The sequence below is a fragment of the Temnothorax americanus genome, unplaced genomic scaffold, assembly GCF_048541705.1.
Source record: "Temnothorax americanus isolate GAGA-0224 unplaced genomic scaffold, ASM4854170v1 Scaffold81, whole genome shotgun sequence".
In the NCBI taxonomy this organism is placed as follows: Eukaryota; Metazoa; Arthropoda; class Insecta; order Hymenoptera; family Formicidae; genus Temnothorax; species Temnothorax americanus.
This window is the reverse complement of record NW_027509804.1, coordinates 307628-335184: the sequence shown is the minus strand read 5'-3', so window position 1 is coordinate 335184 and position 27557 is coordinate 307628. Positions and strand designations below refer to the sequence as shown.

Below are 27557 nucleotides of genomic sequence, written 5' to 3'. Positions count from 1 at the left end.
TCGTTATAATAGAGATACGATTTTTTACCTCTAAGGTACAGATATACATCTGGAAATATATATATATATATATATATATATATAATATATATATAGATGTATATATATAAATATATATATATATATATATATATATATAGTAAATATGTTATAACCATTCTCTCTCTCTCAGCTACAGAAGACTTTAGAGATAACGTCATTAAGTTATTTTAAGGGACTATTAAGCTTTCTTTGTATATATAATATAAGACGGTCCGTAAGTAGTTTACCTTCCTGACTGTTTCCGAGAATAATCAACTCGCCGTCTTCTCTCCTCCAGGTAATGTTTGGCGTCGGTGACCCTGTTGCTTCGCAACGCAGCGTAACATTGCTACCCTCTCTCACCACCATATCCGTACTCGTAGGATAATCCAGAATATCCGGCGGAACTGTCGGATAAAAATTCTGATCAGAGCCTTTACATCACATATTTGCACGGACAATTCGCGTATTGCTGCTGTTTTATAAAAATATAACACAAGAATGGAAAATACCTCGAAATCATAAAAAAATGAACGATGAGCAAGAGCGCAATGTTCAGAGAGAGAGAGAGAGAGAGAGAGAGAGAGAGAGAGAGAAAGAGAGAGAGAAAGAGAGAGAGAGAGAATGAGAGAGAGAGAATGAGAGAGAGAGAATGAGAAAGAGAATCGACGACGAGAAACCTAGGGACCGCCAACTTCCATTTCGCGAAATACCGCGAAGCAATTTTCGATACGCTATCGTTTGGCGGTTTAAAAGCACGTACAATATATATATATATACACACGTGTATAGCGTATACAGCCTCAAAAGCGATGCCACGGGCCGAGCCCAAAAGCGAACTTCGCCAGTCATCCGTGTCCTGCTACAGTTTCGAACTCAACCTTCGAAACAAATGCGAATTTTGCGAAAACAAAGATTCTCTCTCTTTTTCCCCCTCTCCTCTCTTTCTCCTCTAGTGAAATGTTACAGCCTCCGAATTTCTACCGTGATATTAATTCGACGCGCGTGAGGGGCACAATGGACGAACCTACGACCTCCAAATAACCAATCTGACTCTTCATCGGGTCAGTGTTTATCTGGCACATGTAGTTCCCCCGGTCGCTCTCGCGGACATCACGTATATGTAGGAGCCACGTTTTGTGCTCGCTGTGCGTGACGCCGATTCTGTGATTCTTCGTTATCACGTGATTGGCTATCGTCAGGATGGTTTGCGTGTCCACCCGCAGCCATGCCACCTGAAACAGAAAGCCGGTAACGCCGCTTCAATCGTCTGGAACCCATCCATCACTCCCGGCTGGCCTTTTATTTCCCCGGCCCGGTGACCGTTGTCATGTGACACCGCGAAAACGCGTGTAATCCGTTACGCTACGGGGCAATTAGAACTTTCTGACGCTGAAAATCTTTCGTATTGTAAAAACTGTGATCTCCACGTTTTATATTTCATTCCCGCCCCCTCCCCCCGCCGTCGCGCAAGATTCGTTCACCCCTCGGTGAACGCGGAACGCTTCGATCCACGAGGTGCAATTAAAATTAAGCATTATTATCGTTTGCTCGAGATAAAGATTAACCTCATTAGTGTTACGACTTTCTTAATAACTTTATACTTAACACTGCATGGACTGCACTGTTTTTGGAGCACTCACCCGGACACCCAGTGACTTTTAAGTCCGAAGGGTTTTTGAAAGCGTTTCTGTGTTACAAAAAATTTATAAAAATTCATGAATTATCTTTAAGATTTCAAAAAGTGATTTCTATACTTACACAGGCCGGAACTGTTGCAATTTTGTTTAAAGAGCGCTAGTTGAAGCCATTCCCGTGGAAATTATAAATGAAAAATCGACTGTGCCTTAAAAGGTCCGCGCAGTGTTAATACGGCACAATTTTCTGCCATTTACAAAATAATCGTGCGAACGAAAAGCAATAAGAAAAAAAGGTACTTCGTTGCAAGATACAATGAAACTGCAAACGCCAGAAAATCAGTAATAAAAAAAAATCGTGAAAACCTAATTAATCTGAGACACATCAGGGAAAGCAACCGAGATATATTTTGTCCCAGTATAAGCAACTTTAGGGTCAAATAATGCAGTAACGTGGAAATCGGCTCTAGCCTATCCCGCAAACCGTAGTCGGACATTGTTGCCATTCAAGTTTCTGCGTAGCCGGTTATTGTGAGGCGTACTATACAATCGGTAAATGCGGCTTTGTTGTCATTGAATTGCGGACCCAGCAGGCTTAGGAGCTATGTATTGATAGATGACGTAATGACTTTAATGACAAAGCGTCATTGGATCCTCAAATCCGACGAGTTTCCCAATCGGATGAGTCCTACCATCGAGCACTTTGTCGATCTACAATTGCACGTTGCATTTTGCATTAAGCTAGAATTGTCGTGTATACAAAGACAATTCAGTGCGTTGCCTATTCATTTATCCAGATACAATGCGTCTGATTCTATTTCAAAGATGGCATCATCTTGTACCCAGAGAACATTGTGATGTTTTGAGTCTTGAGACTTCTTGAAATTTTGAAGATGTCTATGAAGTTATTAGAAATCTATATGTTTATTCTATGTTTCAATTTACAAAATCTTTCATTGCATTAATACCTTGCCAATGGGATGTGCATAAAACTACTCAGACAATATTAGTATCTAAAAGACATCTTGAGATGTATATTATTAGACAAACAAGTTGAATTTCGCATATTAATATTTAAAAAAACTGGATTAGTATCTATTGTAAAAAATACGGCCCGATATTAATTATAAATATCAATTTTTATTCTATAAATATAATGGTTTTTTTTAAACGTTTTTATTTGTGCGCGTGGCCAGATTCGTTTGCTGCGGGCCAAAATATCAACATTAACCGTCGGCGATGTGTTAATTGTGTCGTCACATCAAAATAATAAAAAAATATTACAATATTAAACGTTAATTAAAACACTTTTGTGAACTATGTTACATCTAAACTGTGCCATTTGTATATATTGTAATAAATAAAGTCAGTTAGTGTATAAACAGTTATATATGTTCGAAAAAATATTTCATAAAAGACTTAATATAATTTAATAAAAGTCTTTTCTTTTAAAAGTTTTGACATCTTTAGGATGTTTCTTGGTAAAGTCTTTAAGATGACTTTTTAAAAACATCTCTAAAAACGGCGTCTTTAAGACACGCGTGTTGTTTAAGTGCTTATATTTGCGCAATTTCGTACAAATGTTAGTACATCTTCACAAATGGTGACTTAAAAAATATTGTGTAAAATTTATCGATATAGAAAACTGTGCTAAAAAGTTCAAAAATTTATACAACCCATAGTCAATACAACAATGAGGCTGGGATAAGATGCCCAAGTATTGTATAAGTATATCGTACAATCTTTGAACTTACCCTTGGCAGCTTGCCACCGATCAGAATTTATGTCAGCTGCTCGAGAAAGGTATAGAGAGGAACAAAACAACGTTCGAGATAGAATGTTTGATAGAAGAGCAATAAATTTCCTACATAAGAACGCAAGGAAAAGCCATCGGGGCAATCGCGGAAGAATAATAGCGCAACCCCCGGTGAGATTAAATAGAGAAATACAACTTTACGTATGTATAATTTATTCTAAACATACGCCGTTGTATATTTGGAAACGAGATGATTTAGTCCGCGTTCGAATTACGGCTGCCATCGCGTTCACTGTCGATAGTATAACTTCTGTTCCATCCTATCGTGATTTACGAACCGTCATTAACGTTCAGTCAAGGTAATTGCGCCGAAACCGCAAGAATTCGTCCGACAAAGCCGCTCCCTCCCCTCCCCTCCGCCCGAAGAAGCCGCGCCATCCGATCCCCCCGACAGACTATAGGAGCAAATTCTCGCGTCTACTTACAAAATCCCCTCTTTAATCTTTCTTCGAAAGCTTCCTTCACTTTGTTCCACCCGCTATCTGATATTTTTCTATTTCGCCATTACAACGCTTTCTTCCTTTTGTTCGCTGCCAATTGGATTATCGCGACTCTACTCGATTTCCCCCGGCATATAGTTTAGTTTTTTCCCCTAATTCTTTTCGCGAGAGGAATTATTTCGCGGTCCGATCCACGCTTAATTCTTGTTTCTGTAATCCACTTGATATATGTTACGTAGAGATCGTAGACCATAATACAATGTACACGTAATTTCGTGCTTTTATAGGATATTACCAAGAATACGCAAAGTTGAGTTCCGCTCTCTGTTCTGGAATCTTGAGAAAAATTAATACAAAGCTGAGCAATTATTTCTAAATGCCTGAATTTGTATACAGAAACTTCAGCTTTTTGATGTTCTACACTGAAAAGCTTATACACCTACTATCGAAATCAGAAATAGCGCGGTAGACGAAAAATATCGAGTTGACGTTAAGCTACTAGCTATACTAAGAACAAACGGTAGCTTCCGCTAATGACTGAATCATGTCTTGGAAAGTTTCGCTTTTTGTCGCAAGAAAGTAATTGTGCCGGATACGCTTTGACTAAATTTATAAGAACGAGATTAATGAAGAGTATCAATTTGCTAATGTTTCGGGGGGGGGGGCAAGCAGGGGGATAAATCGGAAAATCGTTACCGCTAACATCGGCACCGTACTTTTCTCGTGCATCTCGCTGCATGCGTCGAAAACGGTTGATGTTTGTGCGCGCCTTTGTAACGACCTGCGAGACGTTAAGAGCTCTCTCTCTTCTTGCATTTGCGATCGCGCGGGAACAATAGCAGCACGTTCGCGTTCATATTTAATCAAGCGACCGTGTGTCGGTGCGTTCGCGCTTTGCGTTTAACCGTCCCGCGCTCGTCACGCGAACAAAGGAAAACTTTAATAATTCGCGGATATTTCTCTCGCCGCCGTTTAAATACGACTCCGCTTTCAGTCCGTTTGCAACCGGCACAATTATAATTTCCTCAATATACACTAAAATTATAGAAACAACGGCATCAGGAAACGAGCGGAAAGAAAAGATATATACAGTTGGAATGAGCTAATAAAAATTTCTTATCCCGTTTGTTTTTTGTAACCAATTAATTTGTACGAAATATGCCAAAACACGTCAATTTTCTTTTAAAAGAAATATACAATAATAATAAATTCAACCCTGCTGCTTCAACTCTTTAATTAAAATAGCTATTATCCTTTAATAAATCTTAAATAATAAAATAAGCATCAACAAGTGATGTATCGTTTTAAAGGTCTTTTAATTTTCTTTATAAATGGATCTTGTTTTTTAATTTGGATAAGTAATTTTCAAGAAATAGTATTAAATTTATTACAATTATACAGGATGTTCTAGATCAGGTCAATAAAACTTCAGTGTCTTATAGAAAATTGAATTTGGAACAAAACAAGTTCCAATAAACATAAGTCCGGAAACGTTTCGTTAAAAAGTTATAGCTAATAAACTTTGAAAAATCACATTTTTTTATGATTTTTAAAAATAACTCCAAAATACCCTTTATTTATTTGAAAAAAAGTAACAGAATAAATCTGATGGGTAATTAAATAACAAACTAATTTATGCCAATTTTATTATTTAATTCTGATAAGGCGTTCAAAAGAAAATGAGCTCTTGAAATGTTAAAAAAAAATGGACATACGAGCCTTTACCTCTGATAAGGTACAAATATATTCTCCTTAACAGCAAAACTGACGTGTTTGGTTATATTTCGCACAAATCAATAATCTACAAAAAAAGAGAATAAAAATATTTTCGTCGGCTCACCTCGTATGTGTAACATGAAAGATGCAGAGGTATCGACAGTTTTCGACATTCAAAATTTTTTATCCTGAATTTTGAATATATTTTATTCCCTTTCTGTTCCGCCGCGCCGCGGCGGCCAAAACTCATTGATCGAGCTCGACCGAACCGATATCTGACGCGCTTTTAGAAAATCGCTAATGCGCGTTCACCGCGCGAACATAAAATCTGCATTGAAATCCACCGGTCGGAGAACGGCAATATGTCTCATGTCCGTGCATAGTCAGCCATGAAATACTCGTGCAGGTGCAGAGTGCGTCAACGGAGCGCCTGAAATTCATTGTCCACGGCGTTGACCATGGCGACGGTTTAGCCGTGCTCGCGCCGGGGCTCTATATGCGATCACAGGAGCGCGCAAAATGGAAACTACGTATAGGTATGCCAAATATGCGTCTTTCCCCTTCGTCAGGTTTTGACGGGCGTGTAGACGACCGGAGCGTTTGCCGATTCCTTAAGCGCACTCGGTCTGTAAAGTGTAGAGATACGGTATTTTACGACCGTGCCGCACGGATTATTCAATAACACGGAAGGAGTTTCTCTGTTTTTCGATCGATATTTCTCTTCTTTCACGTGGGAGGGAAACGTTATATATGATTTTCGGCTGATCTGCCCTGACAGATTTATACGGTACCTATATTCCCCTGCGAAACGGAATATTGAGCCGAATGTAAAAACAAATCTTTGCACGTACGGAAGCAAAAGAGAGGGAGAGAGAAAAAAAAGAATATTTAGGGAACAAATGATTTCGTCCTATATATGTATACATGTGTGCTAACAAGCGCGCATAAGTGCATGTATGTCACTGCGCGATGTATATAATTCCGGTTTAGCATATAAAACGTGATTTACATGGGACGAACGGCGCCGCCTCCCGCTACGTCTCGATTTATGATATCACCGTATAAAGCGAACAGCGTTCCATTATCTTCCGCTTCCGCCGTACCGTCCCGCGCACCCGCGCGCCCGCGCGCGCCTCATTCGTCCCCCTAATACGCAAACTGCAAGCGCTTGTCAATCACTCACCCTCAAATCGCATCCTCACCCGTACCGGGAGACGCTAACAAGTGACTGCGCCTTATTTCAGCGCGTCTTTTTTTTCTCCCTTGTTCCTCTTCCATCCAGCCGTTCTTCCGACTCCCGTTTCCGTGCTGTGTGTCGACGGCGACAGAATGCAAATTTGTCCGCGTCCATCGTCCGGCGTCGCTGCTACTACCACTAATCGATTGATTGCCCCCCTCGCTTCGAGGCATTGATGCATTCGTGCTATTAATTTCATCGAAACCCACGCGCAACGGTGTTTACATATCATCAAGCATAAAGACACGTATATCGCTCCTTCGGAAAATAAGACGGACCGCGCGCAAATCGGTCCGCGAGAGCCGATGTCTGTCACGCGGGTCACGCGCGAGATACGAGAGTTTTTTTCTTCTTTTTTTCGACAAACATGTGAACGTTCACTGAACGTCGGTGAAATGCGCCCACGCTATCTTCCTCCTGCCGTATACTTTTAAACTGGATTATGTCTACTTGAGCGCGGAATGGCTCGAAGGGCGAGATCGTTCGGGCTGGCTTTTACTGTGGCGAGCCCGTACCTTTACGTCGGTTATGACGTCGGCTACGTGGAACGCAGGCGTCATCCGTGAGTATCGTAGAAATGCATTAAAGAGGATGGCCGGCTGCCTTCTTTTTTGCGTGCGCGAATATGCGCGCGCGATAACGCGACGCTGCAAATTGGCGCGAGCACCTAAAAGAAAAAAATGTGCAACGTTACACATTTGAGAGTTGAAACACCGGCACGCGGAGTGCTACGTCACGTTTTGTAAAGTCTCGTTCTCCTCTAATTAAAAGACATTCGTTTGAACCCCCTACCGTTGACCTGCAATGCAGTGAGCGACGTTTCTTTGCATTCGCCTGTGCTTCGCTCCAAACTAAAGACCTTTCGTCACTTATATACGGTTCCTTCGTTCTCGATTTATTTTCAATTTGTCACACGATCGTGTACATTTTGCTTAATTAATACAATGTTTAAGAAGACTATAGGCAGTCAGATTTGTCGAAAATGAAGCTTTTGGGGGAATTTATTACAAATAAATGAATTGAAATTGGAACTTGTTTTTTTAACACAATGTTTATTAGGATCATAAACTATAAAAAAATGTCTTTAGTTAAAAATATGCATTAAATACTTTATAAATGCGTTTTTCTCCGTTTCTTATTTTCTTTTCGTTTTGCAGCGATAACTCAAATACAGAAGCTCAAATCGACTTGAAAAAAATTGGGCATGTTCACATCAATATGCTTAATTTCGGATTAAGCCTATAAAAAGTCTGTGCAAACTCTAGGTTTTGAGAAAAAAAATCAAGCAGCTTTTTTTCGACAAAAAACGAAAAAAAACTTAACTACTATACAATATTTCTTTGCTCTACGATGAATATAATGTTATTTATTTCGTTTAACATTCTCACACGCTTGAAGGAAGGCCTTATCTCTCAATCGCGATGTTTAATCCATCCTTTAAATATTCATTTTCGTAATCCCCTCAGAGAAAAACGTCGCTATCCATGTGATCTCAAATACATCGTTCGCTTATACCCTCTTTCATAATTTCTTGCGACGCTAACGAGATTCATTTTCTTACGTTAAGTCGCTTATTCTTCACGTATCTTAAGTTACGGGCCCTTTATCGCGCGTCATACGTCGCGCTATATAATTAGCGTTCCTGGTATTGTATTTCTGACACATATCGCACACACATACCGTCCGCTCTCGGAAAAATAACACGTCAGCGCGGCGACAGTCGATTTTTCATTTTCGAGTTACTTTTTTGCGGGAAATGATACTTGCCTGTAGCACACGAGGAGAGACACTCAGTCTCGCTCGGTCGCACGTTAGTGGAGATAAGGATGAATTGCCGCGACGTAAAAGCGCATCGCTGTACGTTGGCGGCTGATGGAGCGGGGAAAAAAAATTGTAGCGAGAGATGAAAGCCGAAGAACCTCACCCTCGCGCGTGAGAGCGGCAAAATTATTGACGCGGGAAAAAGAATTCCGTCGTATTAACGATTAATAGAGGAGGGGGAGGGAGGGGACGGCATTTTTCTTTCATCGTCTGAAAATCTTTTCGCATTCATCCCCCCCCCCTTCCTCCTTTCTCTCTTCCTCTCCCTCGGCTCGACGACGCGAAGTAACGCGAGTATTGTAACTTTGCACGTAACTGGATTCTCGAAACTCCCAAGAGCATTAAAATGGAAGAAGTGAAGTGCGAGGAAACGAATTAAATGCCGACTCCTGAAGGCGCATGGACAAGCACTCTTCAGCGATTCTTAACGGCGATACTTAACAAACAGCTATATATTTCATTAACACACAGCGATCGCGGCGCAAAGATTTAACGGTACACACAGCAACAGCGCAGAAATGAGACAAACTCAGATGTGAACTTTGCCTCCATCGCGCTTGTATCTTCTAAAACATCTGATGGGTGCTTTGTATATGTCTCCGTTCCCCAGTAAATTTTTATTTTCGATATATAATAAGTGATCCGGCGAGCCGCGGCGTAAAACTTACCGCCGCAAGGAGATCCACTTCCATAAAATAAATTGCGAGGGCAGATAGTGGGACAGCGATCGTAAAATTTGATTGCTTTCTAAAACGCGCTCAGCGTAAGCTTTACAGGCCAGACAATTAAAGCGCGCCTCATATACCTTCGATGTATTAAATAGATATTGAAACTATAAACGCGCGCGATATATATAGAGAAGTTAGCGCGCCGCGCGTCCGTCGATTTAATTGCTGTTGCCGATTGGAGTATATATTCTCGTTGTTCCTGCGAGCACATTTTGCTGTAATCCGGCGGTGTAAAAGCGAAATTTTTATCAGATACAAATCGAATATCACGCGTTTTTACATGGCGCAAAATAAATTCTGTTAAAATATCAAGCGTTTGGTATCGGAGAGGGGCAACCGGAAAGTTGACAACGAGAGAAGATTAAACGAAAAACTGCAGCCACCCAACGCAATTGAGCCAGAAATAAAATTTCTGGGGATGAATTTTCATTATTTTCCCACAGAATTCCGCATTCGGCTCTGGCGCGCCACCAGAAAAATAATAACGTAACATTTCACTTCGAATCGATGGACATCTTGATGCTTGCGTAGTCGTTCGAGGAGATATTACGGTCGATATATTTTGGTAGGAATCAAGACGTTAGTCTAAAATGTTCGTGATACCTTTAGTTTATACTTTACGTTATAACACGTTAGTTTTGTCAGCTATTTCCACAGTGTAAAAAAAAAAGAATTTTTTTACTCTTGAGTGGATTTCTATCCGTGTAGAAATTTTTGTGTTAAATTTTTAACAGACACTGGTGTTAATGTAACATATTGTCATTGCGTTATTTTGACTTTTATGCGTTAAGTTTTCAACGTTTCTAAGAGTTGAAATAACACAATTTATTATGTAAATGCACGAATTCTTGGACACAGATTTTATAAAGAGCATCTAAATTGTGTTACTTTCTTCTCTATAAGAGTTTCCATCTGTTAAATCGATATTTTTTTATATTATATGTTGTAAAGAGATATCGCTCTTTTCTGTTTTTTTTGCAAGAAAAAGAAAAGAAAGAATAACATTTTAAACAGAATAAATCACTTTTACTTCGCTAAATAATAAACAACAATGGAAATATTAATCGACTCTACTGGCCATATATTATAATCGCCAAGACAATACGACTACGATTTGGTTCGATTATCGTCATGTAATCTTTGATACTTATATATGTATAAGCATCTCATTTAAATAATTAAATTTATTGCGAACGACACCTATCACGAATAAGGGAGGTTCCATGTTCGAACCCTGGCTGAGGTAATATTTTTCGCATTAAATTTGTCTTGGCGATTATAATGGCCAGTAGAGTCAATATTAATAATTCTATTGTTGTTTAATAACATTTTATTTTAATTAAATTTAACATTATAAATAAGTTAATTTAACTTTAACATAAACTTTGCTTCCAGATAGCGTCCGTGCGTGTGTTACAATTTTGTGTTAATTTTCACATATTACTTGTGTTATTTATTTACATATTTGCCTCTTATTAAATTAACGTAAAAATTAAAGTGGATAAATTGGGACATGTGAAATGTGTTAACACGAAATTTTTTACCGAGCACACTTTCGCGGTATAAATTTTGTAAGTGATTCGATAAATAATACTGACCTCTGCGATATGTCTGAGAAAACTATAAGTAAGTCAAAACGAAGTGTCCGAGTTTGTCCGTACACTTTCGATTAAAATTTTGATATCGATTATACCAAAATAAAAGCAAAACGCCAGATATAGAATGGTTAATCTGGAAGGGTATGTAGATTTTGCGGAGCGTATTCCGATAATAATTTATGGTAAGTAATTCCCGCAAGTCTTGGAATCGGGTTGCGGATTCATTTTGAACCGTGGAAAAAAAAAACGAAAACGTTCCTCCGTATTACTTTTTACCCCTCTCTTCCTTTTGCTCTTTCGACGCGAAATGGTTCGCTAAATGCAATTTACGGCGGCTCTCGCAGTTCGCTTGTCGCGTTTCGTTAACTTAAGAGCGGAAATTGTTCGGCGATAAACGCGCAAAGTGGATGGAAAGGTGCGAGAATTGATCAACTATAACGCCATGAAACCTATATAATAATTTCGACTAGCATAAATAGACGATAGGTAATAGACGGGGATAACGGGTCCAAGAAAATCCAATCTTGGGACGGAGAGACTGGAGTAGAGCCTCAATTTATTGCGGTTGACTGCACTCGCTCGATGCATTTATGTAAATCGTGTCGATTATGCGTCACTATAGATACGATAACAGAGAAAGTTTCAAAATGAACTTAGGTTCAAAATCTCCCAATCGCGCGCGCGCGTGCGGTGTATACATCCTAGGAGTTTCTTCAACTGTTTAATTTATTCTATCCTCAATATCGCAGTTGTTTACTTCCAAGACCGCGCCGAGATAAATCTTCTTTAGAGCTCCTCCAATTCTCGTTCGGAAGCTTACACAAATTGATTTATATTCTCTAAAGTTATAAGTCAGAAGCAAAAGGAGCATAAGGAGGAGCACGGACGAGATCGTCTTATAAAATACCAGCGCGGAATAATTAATTACATTTGATCTAGTGTTCATATCTTTAACATCTGTTGAATAAAATTTTAATTTTCCCGAGACGGAAGTCTTTAATAACAAATGATTGCGATAAATGAAGAAATGTTATATCGACGGAATGGCGTGGAAATATGGGCGCGAGATATCTAAATGGACACCGTGCCATTTATTAAACGCCGGCTGTGTATATTAAAAACAAAAACGCAATTAAAAGCGTAATAGGCAATCCGGGAGCAATATTCGCGATTACGCGTAGAAGTACGGCGTATCATGTTTTACCTCGTAATCACGCCGTTTATTTGGAACGTAACATATCGTTAGATAATGTGATCTCCGAAATAGGAAAAAAAATCCTTGCACGCTAAATGTACCAACATTAAAGCACTATTGAAACTGTTTAACTTGCGCTGATTAAACGTGGCCAGCTGTGTTGGTTCGCGCATTCGTGGCGTATCGAATGAAATTGGTATGAATTGTTGTGTTACCCGAGTATTTATAATCCTTTTTTTTTATTGCAATTTCTACGAACGAAACGTGCGTTTGCACACGTCCCGTCGGTAATCATAAATCCAGATATTTTATAATGCTACATTTTTACGACCGTCCACCTCTGCCAGCGATTGATGCTGATGCTTCGTTGACGACACGTCGTACTTCATACCTTCGACGCATCGCGAACTGCACTTCGTCCGTCCGTTGACGGATACTCCATTGCTAATATAAAAAAAAACCAAAAATATAGATATTTGCAATTTCTCAAATGGATATAAATCCCGTTTGGTATTTTATTTATATTTCGACAATGTCAATATGAAAACAGTTTACCGCTTTACCAATCCTATAATGGCAAAAGGCAGCCCTATCCTCTTGCCTAGGAAAAAAAAATAGAAGGGAAAAAAACAAAACAGCTGTGTACTAGATGTATCTCCAAATATTGGCAATTTCTTTCATTGCGTATAGTAACAGCACCGTTTCGTTAAACAAAACTGATAAAAGGGAGATGCGGGAGAAGCGAGTGACACGAGTGACGCGAGTTGGTCCGCATATATGTAATACCAGCGGCTTTTCTAAATATCTATTATTCGCCGAGGTATAATGCGGATCTAACGTTTCATAACAATAGGGCATCCTCGTCGTCATATTCGGCAGGACTGACAGGACAGGACAAAATCCCTTTCACCAGTAATTCTAATCACACGCGTGACGGGGTGCATGAAGACTCTTCAGCCACGGTGAGCACTTTAAGCGCGTTGTTCGATATTTAAGTAGTACGGACGCACGGCATAGCCGGAGGCACGGGTGGCAACGCGTGTAATAGGAGAGCACGAGCACTGACCCTTCCTCGGTTCGAATCTGTTCTGCGAGCTTGGAGCTTGGCTGTCGGGCTCGGTGCCAACATCCTAATTATTCCTGCCCCGTTAAACCCGTTTAGTATATCGATTTGGTAATCCGCCGCCGACGCCGCCGTTCTCCTCGATCCAGCCTGTACGTACTGATATGTGGGGTGCTCACGAATTCCATATGATCCGTGCCCCCGTGCCTCACGTCTCTATCCCTCTCTCTCTCTCTCTCTCTCTCTCTCTCTCTCTCTCTCTCTCTCTCTCTCTCTCTCTCTCTCTCTCCTCCCTTCTCGTAAATTTTGAAAAACGCTTCTTTCGAAATGGCAGGAGATTATTAGATATCGCTCGCGCGAGCTCTACTCGTGCAAGTTTCATTCGCGCATAATGTTCCTCGGCACAATAATCTGCATGTGAAACGCGCTATATGGCAGCGCGTCAAGCGTTTCATATTCTCACGTTCGCTGTGTCGTAAATATCATTATTATAGCACCTGCAACTGGGAATTTATACATCCGGCATCGTTTCGCTAATCGGAAGACACGCGAGCTGCAGGCAGACGGATGCGCTACCGACAATATATGGTATAGCGCGCACACACTGCCGCAGCTCATTAATTGTTTATTCGCGTAGAGCGGCGGACGAATTCAATTAGGCGCGTCAGTAACGGCAAACGGCCGTTGCGACTAGCGTATACGGCATTATATAACGGCAGTGAAACTTAATCGTTTGACTTGCCGTTACGCTCGCATTAGATATGCGTTTGAGAAATAAGTCTCGGCTTCCGTGTAGATTAAACGGAAATCCGATGTTAAGCTGTAGCGATGCACTTGAAAGCGATGGTCCGATATAGCCTTGGGAATAAAATGCGAAGCGTGAGATCCCCGCCGTAATTATTTATACTCCTCGAGACCCCGTTGTCATCGGACTAAATGCCCGTAAGACAGAGGCCACTTTACATTCACCTCTGACATTTACAGCGGCGGAAATTAGTCTCGTTGCCGTGCTTAACATTTCATTCAATAAAGACTGAATTAAATCCAGGAGTAAGTGCTTGTTTTATCCTGTAACCGTTCCGTATAATTGTTTTGCGAAAGTTACAAAATTTTCTAAATAGAGAAACCAATGATAAAAATTACAAATAAATCACAGTTGAAGAAATTAATTATACGGTTGTACAATATTTAAATAATAATTACGATAATCGTAATTGAAAACTTTGCGGATACACGTTCTTAGCGAAAAAGAGAACTGGGGGAATTACTTCGGCAATTCTCTTTCCAATTCCATACGGGACAGGCGATCTGTATATGAGTCACACCGAGTTATATCATCTAACCCCGTTGATCAGGATGCAATATTTTTCAGAGGAGTGATCGGTTACCAAACGAATCTCTTTATACAGAATGAAATGGAAATGGCAAATATTTTCGCGTTGAAAAGTTGATATAAAGCGTTGATTTCCGGCCAATAAATAAGAAGAACAAATTCCCTTTAGCTATCTCCGCGCAACCGTATAGGTATTTTATTAAAAAAAAAATGTGATTATTTTTTTAAAGCGCTCGGGATATATACGCACTCGTAAACCTTTATGTTTTATCAAAACAGATGTTAAATAAATGTATAACAGCTCGCTACGTTTAATTTATAATAATGTCACCGTTATATATACCGAGAGCATTCAGCGCTCGATAATGTAATATTTCTCGACAGTCAATTACGTATAGATAATCTATCTGGTGAAACAAAAAGGCGAAATAAAAATTTTTCCTATTTCCACGTCCAGAAGAGTACGGTGGCGCGGGCGGTGCTTCCGGTCCGAGTTCAGCCGCACAGAGAGCTGTAGGAGCACATATATTTCCTCGAAGGACAGAGAGATAGATCGGTTGACTATCAGATAATTAAATTCTCCCGCCTCGGCGAGGTGCTCCGAATATTTCGCGAGTATCTCGAGCAAGAAGAAGTTTAAGATGGCAATTATTTTTAAAAAATGGTTAATTACTATAAAAAACGCTAATGTGACCGATGCGATTTGTGTCGCGCACGTCAGCGCAGAGCCCAGCCCAAGCGTGATTTTTCGTCAAGCGCACGTTATCGACGTGTTTTATAACGTAACGCGATAAATATTGCGGAGCGAACTCCGCATTAAAGTGTATAATCGCGTGAAACGACGCCGAATATTGTCGCTGAAGCGCTACGGGGAGGAAGGGAGAAAAAACGCATACGGTAACGCGAAAAACGGCGCCACGCGGATCTTTTACAGCCGTATTTCACAAAAACGGGCCAGGCAGGGTGTCAAAATGCGCGATGCATTGCGCCAGCCTGTTAAATAATAACCGACTGTGCGCTATCGCCCGAAGCAAATATTGCGCATGCACCGCAGAGAAATATATACCGCGTAATATAAGAAAACGTATGTGCCACGCCACGCCCGGGGCACGCCGTGTGGCGTGGTATCGTTCGCGTCCTACCGGCCGTGATAATGGATTCAACGAGTTACCACAAAGGGGCTTATAGGTTTCGCGGGACCTCGACAGTTCGCGCAGTCTGCTATAAAGCTAGTATTTTGCTATGATAATTTCCGCGTTTTTTCCCTCCATCGACTTTCTTTTTTACTAATTTTTTTTTACGTTTTTTTACTAATTGCAAATTCTAAATGCAAATTCTGTATGTAAATCCACAGACACGGTTTATCTTACTCTCTAATAACCATTTAAGCGGGTATCTCCCGCCCATAATTCACCCTGCATCACAGCATCCGATCGGTCTAAGGAACGGATGATTCAATCTAGGTCTCCTTTCATTTCCTTCTTAATATATAGCGATATTTCCCTCCGTGGATGCTTAAATGCTCCCATAGGAAGGAAACGATTTTCATCACGGGCGACTTCATTATGCGGAATGAACAGATAGAATGGGATTGAAGCCATTACGCGTAATTGCATCGCGATTACTATTTTTTTACCTGCAAATACACTTATATAAGCGTATTATGAATGCTTTCCAAAAAGCGTTCGCGATACGAAAAAGATTCTGTCATTAATATATAACATTATTATTTCCCAATTGATTTCGTAATTATACCATTAATGGCGTTATGCCGTAGAAAAATACGATGCTCATGTCGTGGTTACTCCATTTCTCGCATTTGTACGACTTAATATGCGTATTTAAAGTTCAACACATTCGCGGAATATTTCACGGATGCATTATCAGCGTGTGTCGAATTAGTTCTTAATGTCCGTGGCAGCTTACCATAAGTCGATCTACCTTTCTTTACTGCATGCTTAGAAGCTCGCGTCGCTTGCGAAGAGCGTAAGACTCTTACCAGTTGCGTTGCCCATTGCTTAAAGCTTAAGTTTCTTCGAGCTTAAATTGCACTTCGACCACTCGTAAGCATCACACTGAAGCTCCGTGCTTTCAGTTTAATTTGAGGCAACCATGAAGGAAACTAGCAAAATGGCCGGCCGAAGTGCTCCCGTACGCGTGTAACATCTTCTTGAGAGTATCACGGAAAGTGTTAGAAATTCCCCGCTCTTCAGTAACGCGCTTTAACGTTTATCTCGAGATAACTATGTGCAGCACGGTGTCAGACAGTTATCTACTCCGGCTTTAAGCTAACGGCGAGGAGATAAAACATTCTTTATCCTATATACGCCAATGAGAAAATACTGGTTTAGACAAAAAGGGAGTATTTTAGGAGTATTTAAATATACGAGCACAAGAATTTAAATCTACACTTAAAAATTTTGACCTTTTCTCCTTGCATGCCACTATCTTTATATAAAATTTCGAAATTGATACATGACGTGAAAAAAGAATTGACAAACGTGCTTCAGGTTGCGCTGGAGGGAAAAAAGCGGGTTGCTAACGGAGGGAAAAAAAGAATCGAACAAACGAAGCCCAAGGTAATTTGTCAAGTCATATTATTTTGAAATATCTAAATCCGTGCACGCGCGTCCAGCTCGAAAGAGAATCCCATTAATTATTCACGGGCAAATATCCGTGACGTGAGAGCAATTGACAATCGTTCCTGGCGTTTCGATGGTTAGCCGGTATGGCCGGTAGCCAGCGAGCTAAATCTATCGCAAATATTAGACACCGTTGATCGTCCGTATATTGGCTATAATTATTTGTATAGCGCTCCCGGTACCGATCGTATATCTTGTCTCAAGCCGCTGATCAAGATAAAATCGATCGCCCAGTAAATCACCCCCGTCGCGCAAGACGCGCTCTAATTATAGGCTCCGCCGGCATGAAAATCGAAATAATATAGGTACGCGATTTGCAAATACACTGTGATAATATGCTTTTAGCTTAAATTTTCAGAGAACGGTGCGTTCTCGTATATTACACGATCTTGGCGCAATGAAACTCAAGCGGCGATGTTGGACCGACTCCGCCAACATCCGTCGAACAGATCGGGACGATAACAATAAAGCGGAAGTTGGCTGGAGTTACCTAAGAGGCGGTCGATTTTTATCTCCGGTCTCGTGCCAAAAACAATTAACCTTAACGATTAAGGTCAGATCGCTAGGAGAAGAGAGTTGCCGTATTAACGCTCCAGGTCGGCCGTTACTTTCTCTCGGTCTTTATCGGATTTGTACGAGAAAAATTAATTCTTTCCGACAACAACAACGTGTGCGTGTCAAGTGGAATTCGAACGGGGTAAAAGGTAACACGATCGATATCGCGCGATTCGTTTTAATTTTAATTCAGTGCGTATCGTATTTTGTATCGTATTTATACGGGAGAATTTTCGTGTATTCATCACGAGATAATGGAGAAGGATATAAACGTTAAATTACTACGTGTACGTGCGAGCATCGGCATGCTTCCGCTGGATTATTTTTATAATCTCACCCCTTTCCACCCTACTGTGGAGAGCGAAAAAACAATTGAATCAAGCCGACAATCAAGTATGTCGCTGTAAGTGCGGATTTTCAGTGATTATTTTATCAACTTGCTGTATAACAAACGTAACAATAACGGCCGCACCGAAACGATACTATTGAAATAACGATCGCGTGTACGTGAAATAGTATTTTATTTTTTCCGGCTACACGTCAATTCGACTAATTACATCCTGGCGGATGGAAAAAAAAATACGATGTAGAGTAAAACGTTTACTCTAGTCCGATTTGTATTTTTACATTAAAAAAACAAAGTCTATTTAACACGTAAATGAAAATTTTTTATTATTATAATATCAATACGATATAATACAATATATGTAATTTTTTGTAAAAGGATTATTTTATAATTCTTATATATATATATATAAATGATTTATAACCGCATTTTATGGTACTGTGTATAATACAGTAAATATTGCGAAATCCTATTTTTAATTCTAATAATTACGCACACGTATTTAAATTCGAACGAGCTTTGATACTTCCGCAAAGCGAAAAGAATGAAGACGAATGACTGTATTGATTCGTGCATGCGAAAGCACAGTCATGTATCAGACATGCATACGTATTACGAGAAAGATAATAGATTGAGAGTAATATTTCCGTCGACCTACTTATCATCGGTAAGTTTAAGTCGGAATAAAATTATTGTATCCGATTTCTTTAAATCTCCGTTTTTAATATCTCGCGAAATTGATCGGGTTAAGAAAAAACCGATTTAAAATAGCTGCATCAGTGAACGTACGTTGAGAGAAGTTAAAGCTGCGCATCTTCCACGTTTTCTGAGGAAACATGAGAGACAATTAGGACGGGATCCATTAAGGCAAGCTCCACACGATGGAACATATGATTGTACCTCACGTACGCTGACCCTGTCATCCATCAGAGCCAATGAATTACGCGCATTTCGTCAGACAGTGATTTGTGATGGAAAAAAAATCCGTAACAGCTCCGTTAATTCTCATCGTAATAAAGTTCGAGCACGCGAATCGGCCAAGAAGAGTCAATATTTCACACAGATTTACACGTGCGCTCACCCACACACACCCGTCCACCAGCAAGTGGTTGAATTACTGGCGCCTTTCCATTACGCGTGATGAATACTTCAGCGCACTTGTTTCTCAAACGTAATTTTCCTGGACGGTGGCGGCGGCGGTCTCCGCTCGATCGCTAGATTCCGGCACGGCACGACCGATGTGTTCCGCACATAAACCCACCTAATCCGATGCGACGGGGCGGCAAGTAACTCGCCCGAGTAAACTCCGCCCGATTTTAAGAGGGCCATGAAAATGTTCACGACTATCGAAAGACGCCCTGCATCCCGCCCTGCATCTTTCGGCTATATACGATCGCGAGAAACGAGCGCACGAAATGTAATCTGCGGGCGAGTGGCCACGTGGGAGATCGTGCTCGGCGCGCGCTCGATCAAACGAAAAATGTTTCGTTTCCCACGGCTTCCCGAAAAGGCCTTCCTCGAAAACACGAAGTTAAGTCGTTTCGTTTATCTCGATACGACGCGGATGGCCGTTCTCCGTTTTTCCAACAAGGCGCCGGCCGGGAAGAGAACGCGATTTCCGCCCCCAAACAAGATTATAAAGATTCCGTTTCACATTGTGGTATCTCTCGCGACGGTAATAGAAAAGGCTATCGATCTGTTAAGGAAAATCAATTAATGCGGAATAATTTACGAGAACGTTTCCTAGCCGGCGGAAAGGGGAAATCTATGTCCGTTACAATGCGAGACGCGCTGAAAGCTCCATAATAAGTTATGTCACGCGACCGTACGGCCAGACGTCAGATACAGTACTTTAAAGTCTCTCTCACTCCCCCGGACTGTAAGGGTTGAACTGCGTCCGTAGCGATTGTGAGAGGGTGCGGGCGGGCATGTGCCCGAGACTGGTGAGCGAGCTTAAGCGAATGAGACTGGGACTGGGGAGCGCGAGCGTGACAATATGCAGACAATGGTAATAACGTTGGGCAGCCGTGACTATCTATTGTGTGTCTTGGTAGCTAGAAATTCTCTCTTCCACGATGAATGCGAGCGCCCCGTCTTTCGGGGCGATTACCGAGATCTTCGATAAAATTTACGACGGCAATTTATACGTACGGAGGAGATTCCGCGGATCGGAAAAAAACTTCGGTTCCGCTAATTGCGGATGTAAACCGAAACTTGTACGCCATCTGAGTAACCAGCTGGATCAATTTCGTAACACATTAGTGATGCCGCGGAGCGTAGATGGCATACAAACACACAATACCCGATAGCCGAGGCAAATGGTATCAGGTGGCATAGATATCAATCCCCCCGCGTCGCCAATCATAAGCCGCATAACTTAATCATTATATCGACCGGCATAATATTGCGCCCATTTTTTTCATTGTGCATTTTCCATACCGTTCGGAACGAAATTAGTCGCCGCGGCCGGCGAGATGGTATAGCGAGAGAGAGAGAGAGAGAGAGAGAGAGAGAGAGAGAGAGAGAGAGAGAGCCGGCGAATAATAGTCGGCAATTATCGATCGCGCAAAATGTGATTAACCGCTTGATGGGTACCATTATGGGTCTCCGAATTTGCATAAAACTCCAATCAATAATTCACAAGTTCGATTAAAGCGTAATCAGAAGACAATTTTTCATCGCGCAATGACATCGCGCGTTTTAGCTGACGTGCAAGTGCCGACGTCGACACGCTTAACACGTATAAGCGGCGATAATAATCGTAACACGTTTTACGCGACCGCGGCTATATAATTATTATTTCCGTGGGCGTTTCGCGCAAATTAAACAGCTGAGATAACTTGCGCCACCCCTGTCCTTCCTCCCCCCTCCCCCGGCCGCCGCGCACAATCGAGTCGCGCAAAATGATGAGATATATCGCGCGCGCACCCTCCTCAGTTACGTAATACCGGGGCGAACATTGTCGAATCCTTATTGTTGGCGCAGCGGAGTGTAAATGCGGCAATAATCCCGACGTGATATATAATTATGTCTTACGTGGCACGTTATTACAGATAGGCTGTGTGTGACTCTTGCGGCCCGCGTACAACGTATCCGTTCACCTCCTGAACCTCATCCCTCCTCTCTCTCTCTCTCTCTCTCTCTCTCTCTCTCTCTCTCTTGCTCTCTCTGTCTCCCTCTGTTTCTCCATTCTCTCTGGAGGCCGTTATCTTCTCCTCCCGGTGCATCTGCCCGACTACCAGGTAATACGAGCCTCATATGTAAATCCCATTCTGATTAACATTCACATGTACCAACACGCGGAGAGAGGACCCTACATCACACACCAGGGCTCGACCTCCCATGCTCGCCCCCTTCTGCTCCGGCCACTTACTCATAACTGCCTCGTGATGCGGGCAAGCCTCCCCGCGCCGGCCGTGCGCGAGCGAACTTGTTTGCGACGAAATTTAGCCGGCCAACGTAATACGTGACGCAAAATTACATTAGGGTATTACGTGACGTGACGCTTGTGTCTTGACATATTAAAATAAATTATTCTTACGTCACGGCTGGAGGCAGGTGCCCTTCCCCTTCGACTTTCCGGCGATACATCAGCTAAGCTGAGCGCTATGAGATTTGTAACAGCAGCGTCACTCTGCGCCAGAAATCAAATCAGAATTTTATTAATCTTATTTTGCGCCGTACAACCGGAACTTGTCATCGTTCTTATCATCATTAGGATCTTAGTCAGCAATTTCTTATTCATTTCGACGCAAGATTATTCACCGGATAGATACCAGCTCTCTCGTGAGACAAAATCGCAGGCGCGAATTCCGTACCGCGTCACATTTTTCTAAATAAATTCTTTCATCTGAACGAGATACGCCTCTCGTTTCGAACGCCTGCAGGGAAAGAAAGAGAATAACGGTCGATTCTGTTTTGCTTTCGGCGACGCATGATGGAACGAGAAGGCGGAGCCCGGCCTCCGTGCGGTAAACTTTCGCCGCTTAGTGTCGTTTAAAGGTTCATTCACACTATACGGCACGGACCGTCACGTTCCGACAACGACACGTACGTTCACGTACGTTAGACAAGGATGGAGACAATAGGTATCCTTGTCTAACGTATGTGTCGTTGTCGGAACGTGACGGTCCGTGCCGTATAGCGTGAATCAACCTTAAGGCGTCGCAAATCTTCACCAGGCTGTACCCGTTTAAGACGCTCCGCCGCGTTGTCGAATTGTAAGTAGTCCGAGAATAGAGTCACTCGGTAACGTAAGTTATACAGGCAGGCTCGCGGGAGTTTGACGATTAAACTCGGAAAGCGCCGCCGCTGTAACGCGCGGGGACGTTTTAATTGTGTCGCTGCTCTGGCGCGACAGTTACTTCGGCTTTAAACGCGCAACGAGCACGGAAGACTACCGTGTGTTGCTGCGACTCGTTGATATTTTTCCACGTATTTAAGGCTCCTGGATGGTCACCGCGGCCATATTGGATTCTTACTATCGAGGCGAGGAAAACACCCTATTTTATGTTGCGGTATTTTCCGAAATAAAAAGACATTTCAATAAAAAATCACTATAGATCGTTTCAGCACACTTGTAAAATTTGACGGATACTATCCTTTTCTCTCAACAATAAACAAACAGCCATAAAACGAAGCCTAAACATGCGGAAAAACAAGCCGTTTGACGACTATCGAAAGGAGTGGAGAATGTACATACCTGCCGCATATATATTTTTTGCAAATCTTACCATACGTTAAATTTTACGAGTTTCACGAATACGTTAAACGTTATAGCACAATAAGTACAGAGCAAATAATAAAGAAATTTACCGCAACTTAAAATAAGGTTGTCAACATGTCACAACACAGAATTCTCCATTGGAGAGAGTGAGAGGAGAGAGTTCTTATTTCTGCCGCGACGGAAAGGCGCCACCGTCAATGCGGAGTTCTCGGCTGACCATCCCAGGAGCCTTAAAAATAACTGACAAAAATAAGTTGGAGAATATCGGTGCCGCGTTAGCATTTAAAACGACGTGTTATAAAATTCAGGAGATAAAGTCATGTATGACACCACTTATAACATATCCTCTTATGTAACATTCCGTATTATACTCGTTTAAAATCTCTCCTTTGAATTTTATAACAAATAAAATCTAATACCCGCTTCCGCTAATTGCAGCGCACAATCGCGCATAATTACGGTGAGTCTCCCTCTTGACGATCTTAAAGCTAGCTCCTTACCGCACAGCGGCGCGCGGTTTGTCTCGTCGAGCCCCTTTAATTTCCGAATAATATATTTTGAGATTAAAACGCTATTCCGGGCGTTATGGTGTTGGGTAAAGCTACGGAGGAAGCGCGCGAGCACGATATGAACGCTTTTCGTCCTCTGTGAACCGTAATTGCGCAATATCCTTACTTAATCTGACATACTTAAGCTAAGTCTGTTCTAAGTCTGTCAAACAAATCGTTCTGCAAATATTTTTGCTCTAAAGCGAATATTTAAATACCTTTTGATCCCCGGCGTTCCCGCTTTTACTATCTTTCTCTCGTCGTTTAAAGAATATAAAATATTAATTTCAAGATCCGTTTTTGAGAGAACGTGTATTCAAGAATAAAGATTAAAATTCGTGCGATTTACGGACAGATCACGCGATTGGAGCACACCACCGCGCGAGATCAACAACGGCCGAATACCTATGTAATATCGTATCATACATAGCGTGCATCTTAACCCTGCACGTTTAATATCATGTCGCGCGTATCACCTTGCAAAACGCAATACTCTGGCCGCGCTGCTGGAAGCAGAGGTTTTCCAAAACTGCGCCGCTGGATCGCGAAATATGTGATGTGATCCACCGGCGGGAATTCGCAGCGCCTTGAGAATGTGAACATCGCGCAGGAATTCGGTGAATGTTTTTCGCGTAATGGTGAAACTCGCATTATTTGACGTCCCCCCCTCCACCCCCCCCCCCAAAAAAGTTCGAAGTAAGAATGGAATTCTGGCAATATACTTTCAGAAACTAACGAAAGCGGCACGCGAAGAATATATATATAATATATATACAGATTAAATACTTCAACGATATTCCGAAATACACAAAATATTTTCTTCGCAGAGATTTCAGTCGACGTTATTATTTGCTGCACCAAACATTCGCGCATTTTGCAGGAAATTACAAAAATTTAATTTATAATAAAGTAAATATTATATATGTAATTATTGTGGAAAGATCTGTTTGATTCTCCACAAAAGTTTATGCATCAATCAATCAGTTTAGCATCGCGCAGTTTTCTCTATTTATAAAGCCGCATCGCACAATGCAACGAAAGATACGTAGCGATGTGTGACACGGATAAATTTTTCCCAGCATGATGAATGAACTTTAATTCGTCAGACTTTGCGGACTTGCAGTGAACGATGTTTGTCACACCGCGGAGTCCATTCGTGCACGTCCACGTTTCTGCAGCGTGCCGAGGAATACGTTCGCGGCAATGAAGTCTGCGGGCTATGCTCCGTTGTAACTGGCAGCTAAATTAAACTTTGTTTATCAGTTCATAACGATTTTCCATTTTTTATCCCGACCAACTCCGCGGGGCTCCGCACATTGCATTAGAATACTGCCCGTTTTCATTTCATCCCCGACCGCAAATCGTTCTCTGGCGCTCCGATTTGTTAAAGGTCCTCTTTTTTTTTAAAAGAATCTCGCCCAAAATGGATTATTGACGCACAATATTGAATCATATGCTATTTTGTAGGCATTGTTGTGTACATCATTAGACAAATAAGTTTTATTTCTGGGACAATGAGCGGAAGAAGTTATAACCGGTTCAATTATCAGTAAAAATATTATTTTCTATAAAATTAGTGATATAATATTCAAGTTAATTAATGTAACATTTCTAGTACCAATTAGCTAATATTATACGTATAGTAATATGCGAAATTCATACCCTAGAAAGTATCCTTCTCCACGTTTTTGAGACTTGAGACTATTATTATTTTTGTTAACCTCCTCTACAAATCCATGTTAGAAGTCAAGTGTGTGCGTTCATGGCTCAACATCCATTAATAAAATAGGCAAGGTTCTTTGTTTGCCGATGAACTGCATTCGCGTTGGCACATAAATACTTTTCGTATCGAAGTTATTTGCGCGACGTATCCGGGATAAGAGGATTTTCGGTATCGTTTGCATGGACTCTCTTTCTCTCTTCCATGTAAAGCGTAGCGTAATTGAGACGCAAGGCAAGATTAAAAGCTAGGTGTGTCGTGTGCTTGGCAGCTTACCTTGTACGTAGAAAGGTTCGCCACGACGCAGGAGAGGATAGCTTCTCTCCCCACTGGGACTGTCACGTTTGTTATTGGCGCGCTGAAGCTCGGTCCCTCTGAAACAGGGCGACGAGTAAATGCTAAGTGACCCATTAACAACATTTCGTTATATCGACTGACCACGCTCGAACGCCATTAAAGCGCATCGGAAGGATAGCGCAAGATCATCGCGTTCAACAACGATCAAATTTACCGCTAACGCATAAACTATCTACCTATACTGGGGCGCGACACTACCAAAAAACGTAATAAATTTCGTACGATTAAAAGCTCAAGTTAACACTTAATTAAATTAATTGCCAAACGAAATGGAAACACGCTGGCCTCCGGCACGTGGAAACGCGACACGGAATCCTGTGTAGCTCGTCCGAAAGGATCAGCGATACTAAATTTTCTATTATGTAATACGATTAATTACGATTAGCGCGATATCAAGGAGCATAATGAATTAAACTTAAATATTATCAAAGAGCGCGTGATTAAATTTAAATTGGCAATTTATTAAATTATTCGCCAAACGAAACGGCGGTTCACGCATGGCTCTGACACGGAATGCGAAATATTGAGTTCCGTGCGACTCAGCGAGACGAATCGATAAGAACGATGATCCGATAAGACTCAAAAGAACATGAAATTTCTAATATATCGGAGAGATTCCCTCCGAAAATCTAGCCAGATGACGCGTGACACCGCACCGTAGTCTGAGCAACTCATTTCCGGCATTTCACTGTATCGGCGGTATATATGCTGCCGAAAATTTACTGACGCGAAACAGTTTGGTTTCGCGCGACACATCACACACGCGCAGCGAGCAGCCAACGCTGGCACGTGTACGCTGAAATATGTCTCCGTATCCATCCCGAAATGTTCACGTTCCTCGACAGCGCGCCGCGTCTACGCTGGAAGTTCTGGAATATCATTACCGCGCCGGCACTCCGTCGTTGCCGGGAACACCGCGCTCGTCCTGTCTGCAACGTGCCCGCCTGCCCGCGTCTCTCGCCGCGCCGTTACCGGTGCCATCCTTTTCGCGACGGCAGAGATTATTTAAACAAAGCTATTTACGTCACGTATCACGGACAAGACAATAACTCATGCGTGATGCGCGATGATACATCCGCACACGGCTCGCAACGCGAGACCGACGTACGTGTATTCCAGATTAGGGAAAAAAAAACCAAAATTAACTGATCTCGGCTTTTGATAACGTGTTAAATAATGGAAAACAATCAGGATAGATCATATAGCGAATTTGTTCGCGATGATTTAATCCTCGGTGCAAATATTGCCACGGTACACACACGTTCTGTGCGTGAAGAAGGTAAGGGGTGCGCGAGGAGGCGGCGAAACGCGGGCGAGGAGATCGAGGATGGAACACGGTGTGCGCCAACAGATAAGCACTGATCCCAATTACACGTCGGAATAGAGCTGTTCCCAAGTTGAGCGGATCATGGATTATTGACTTCATCGCGATTACTCCCGCGGTCGTCGACACAATTGGTCCGATCGATACGTCTTCGATCATCTATGTTTAGCTCGGAACTGAAGCGAGACTGCCGGGCAGTTTTAGTCCCGCCTTCGTAATACCGCGACATATTCACCATTCCGCTCTGCCGCGTGCATCGAAAAACTGCAAAATCCTTTTCGGTTAAGAATATCGCACAACTTTGCCGCGAACTAAAATACAATAACAAACACCAGACCTCCTAAGGTATTTTTTTACAGATGTGTACAGTGTATACATCGATTCACTTATTTTCTGTACATTTTTACATTTCGCGATTTATAGACGCAACTTATCGGACGCTTCAGAAATGTTGTATTAGATATTACGTGAAAATAACGATACTTGGAAAAATGTGTTTCTAAATATTAACTAAAACCAATGTGAAAATCAAATCTGCGATACTCGCGATACGTCTCGATACTCTCGATCAAGGGGCAGAAACTACGGTAACTTTCTTTCCGCCCGCTAACATGCAATCTCTGCCGATCGAAGCAACTCGACGCACCTACGATCCGCCACTATATGGACTCGGGGAAATTGAATTCAGCAAGGAGAACCAGCTAGCCCGGGCTCGGTCGAGTACTCGCAGACAC

The 27557-nt window shown here is 41.8% G+C and overlaps 1 protein-coding gene across 1 annotated transcript in view; it reads right to left on the bottom strand.

The window, feature by feature from the left end:
• LOC143907458 (neurotrimin) overlaps positions 1–27557 on the bottom strand; it is a 166876-nt gene that overhangs the window by 29938 nt on the left and 109381 nt on the right. The window contains exons 2-4 of the mRNA XM_077424277.1: positions 25419–25516; positions 1049–1256; positions 270–428 (exon numbers count right to left, since the gene is read on the bottom strand). Of these exons, the coding sequence (XP_077280403.1) occupies positions 270–428; positions 1049–1256; positions 25419–25516 (465 nt within the window). The remainder of the gene's footprint in view (positions 1–269; positions 429–1048; positions 1257–25418; positions 25517–27557) is intronic.